The sequence below is a fragment of the Monopterus albus genome, unplaced genomic scaffold, assembly GCF_001952655.1.
Source record: "Monopterus albus unplaced genomic scaffold, M_albus_1.0 scaffold50.1, whole genome shotgun sequence".
In the NCBI taxonomy this organism is placed as follows: domain Eukaryota; kingdom Metazoa; phylum Chordata; class Actinopteri; order Synbranchiformes; family Synbranchidae; genus Monopterus; species Monopterus albus.
Window position 1 is genome coordinate 1,027,008 of NW_018127930.1, and position 2,583 is coordinate 1,029,590.

The 2,583-nt window shown below is 38.4% G+C and overlaps 1 protein-coding gene across 1 annotated transcript in view; it reads left to right on the forward strand.

Annotated features, from left to right (window-relative positions):
* Positions 1-647: 647 nt before the first annotated feature.
* The window catches only part of LOC109960711 (host cell factor 2), an 8,151-nt gene continuing 6,215 nt past the window's right edge, over positions 648-2,583 (forward strand). The window contains exons 1-4 of the mRNA XM_020600991.1: positions 648-776; positions 1,274-1,343; positions 1,638-1,710; positions 1,824-1,866. Coding sequence (XP_020456647.1) covers positions 1,282-1,343; positions 1,638-1,710; positions 1,824-1,866 — 178 coding nt within the window. The 5' untranslated portion in view covers positions 648-776; positions 1,274-1,281. The remainder of the gene's footprint in view (positions 777-1,273; positions 1,344-1,637; positions 1,711-1,823; positions 1,867-2,583) is intronic.

Consider the following 2,583-nt stretch of genomic DNA (forward strand, 5'->3'; position numbering starts at 1 on the left):
CCCCCAGCATGGACTGTTCATACCCCTACCCTCCGGTTGGAGGCTCAGAAGTGTGAAATGCAGGACCTCTAGACTGAAAAACTCTTTCTTTCCGACTGCCATCAGACTCCTAAACAGTTGACTCAGGATTCACCTCATATAATTCCACCTGTACTGTTTACATACTCATTTTGCACATGCACAATTGCACACTCACTGCTGAGTATTTACACTCCATGGCTCCCATGCAGCATATATTCTCTCTGCATTATATTGTGTTCTTGTTGTATTTTTAATTGCTTCCTTCACTTGCTGCTTTAAAGTGCCTTAGATTTATGATTTTACTGCCTATTTAGATTTGTGTTATTGCTCATCTACTGTATATTTCACTTGTATTTTGTGGCATTCATGTGGACGGCAAAGTAAGAATTGCATTGTACAGGGAAACATGTTTCCTGTGCATATGACAAATAAACACGTTGACCTTGACCTTTGATATACTAAATTAGTTGTATCCGGTTTTCAGAATCTCTTTGTCTTCTGTCAAAAGAACCAGACAATGCACTTCCTTCTCACTCTGCCTGTGAGATGCTGACTTGCTCTGGTCAACAGTGTGTTTGGAGGTGTTGCTAGGCAACAGTGTACCTGCAAAGGCAAGTGTAGTTTACCTGTAAACTGAGATGCAGAGTGCAGCTGTTGGACTGCGAGCTGACTCATCTATACCTTAGTGCAATTTTGACAAAAACACCAATAGAGCTAGAAAACCAAGAAGTTCACCTCCTGACAAACCTCAACAGGTAGGTTTCATCCTGCTGATTTGTTTTTATAAAGGTAACTGAAAAACCTGAGTGAATACATCTGCCAAGGCCACACAGTCCTTTATTTACTGTCTAGACAATCTATTTGTCACATATGGCAAGTACATCATGTTCTTGTTGTAGCACCACCTAGAGTGGCATCAGATTTTGTAGGTTGACTCACTCAGGAATTGATATCTGTCATCACTCAGCTGCCCTGCACAATGTGTGAAGCTACTTTGACTGACAGTGCAGGGATTATGAGCCAAACAAGTCATGTGATGCAATGTAATGCCATATGGTGCCTTTATCCTTACCAACTAATCACTTGTTACATTTCTGGCAAATGTGACTCAGATCTAATAAATAATATTCTGATATCTAAAAGAGAAACCAACAGAGGGGTCACAATGAAAACCTCCCCTGTAGTGTAAGTGGTTACTCCTGTGAACTGGATTCCTAAACAGTTCAGATGTTTTGTGTGTGTGTGACAACAGATGTGACAATGGCATTAGCCAGCGGCCGCTGGTTAGGAAAAGAGATGAAGGGAGAACCCCCAAGTCCCAGGTGCGTCACATGGATTTGGTATCATAAAATAAGACAATGTTTTAAAGGAAGGCACAAAACAGTTGGATACATAAGCAGTAAAACAATCTTACACACTTTGCTGATACAGCCTTACTTGGTCTGGTATGACCAGTAGCTCGCAGGGACTGATGTTAGCTTGCTTTAGGTAAATATTATTGGATGACTTAATTTGCTACAGTAGCTCCTCCATTGTTGTATTACTGTAGCACCATGGTTTAGCAATTACCTGTAATTTTCAATTGGCCACTTCTTACAGTCCATGCCTTTTTCCAGACATGGGCACGCTGTTGCTGTGGCAGGAAATGTTGCTTTTCTCTTTGGAGGAGCCTCCAGCATCAACCAAGAGGTGATGTGAACTTTTTTCCTTTCATATTTATTCACACATGTGAAGCTACACACTGAAACATGAAAGAAACCTAGAATCTGAATATGTTTTAAGTAATTTTCTCCTTTATTTAGGAGGACAACCCTGTTTACCTCAAGGACTTTTACATGCTAACAGGTAAAAATGAAAAATGACTACATTGTAATCTACAGAACCCCTGAAGTCCTTAAAGTTTTTTTTTTTTAATTTTGCATGCAGAAGATAGTTAAACAGGTCCCCAATTGTGCTTCTTCTTTTTCTTTTTGTTCTTTTTTTTTAATATTTGACAGGTTTTTAGACATGTTTATTTTGTGCCAGGAAATGAAGAAAAATTCTTTGAAATAATTATCACATTTTTCTGATCGTGGTCAGTTTTCTTGTCACTTGGAAAATCATTAGTGCCAAACAAAACCTTATGGGTTGTCCCAGATTCATTATTGCTCACAGCATGTATTTTGAGTGCTTAACTTATTAAAGACCAACTAGGCTTGAATCGAGTTGAAGGTAAAGTCACATAAAAGATTTTGGTCACAGTCTCATTTGCATGTCATCATGATGAAGAAGAGTCTGTTCCTCTGAAAAGCTAAAGGGTGTGTTATTTGATTTTTATGATTGTATTTGTTTAATTTCTAAACAGAATTTATATGATTTATTTATACAGCCATGCATACATTTATTTTCTATTTATGTGTTCATTCTAAAGTTCCTCAGGAACTCAGGTTAGTTCCATCACAGACAGCATTCCGGCTGATATGAACTATCATGTTAGCAGATTCACAGACGTGTTGTAGATCTATTTTGGTTCTTCTTACCATTGCTAACTCTAAGAGACGAGACAGTCCAAGTAACTTCAAA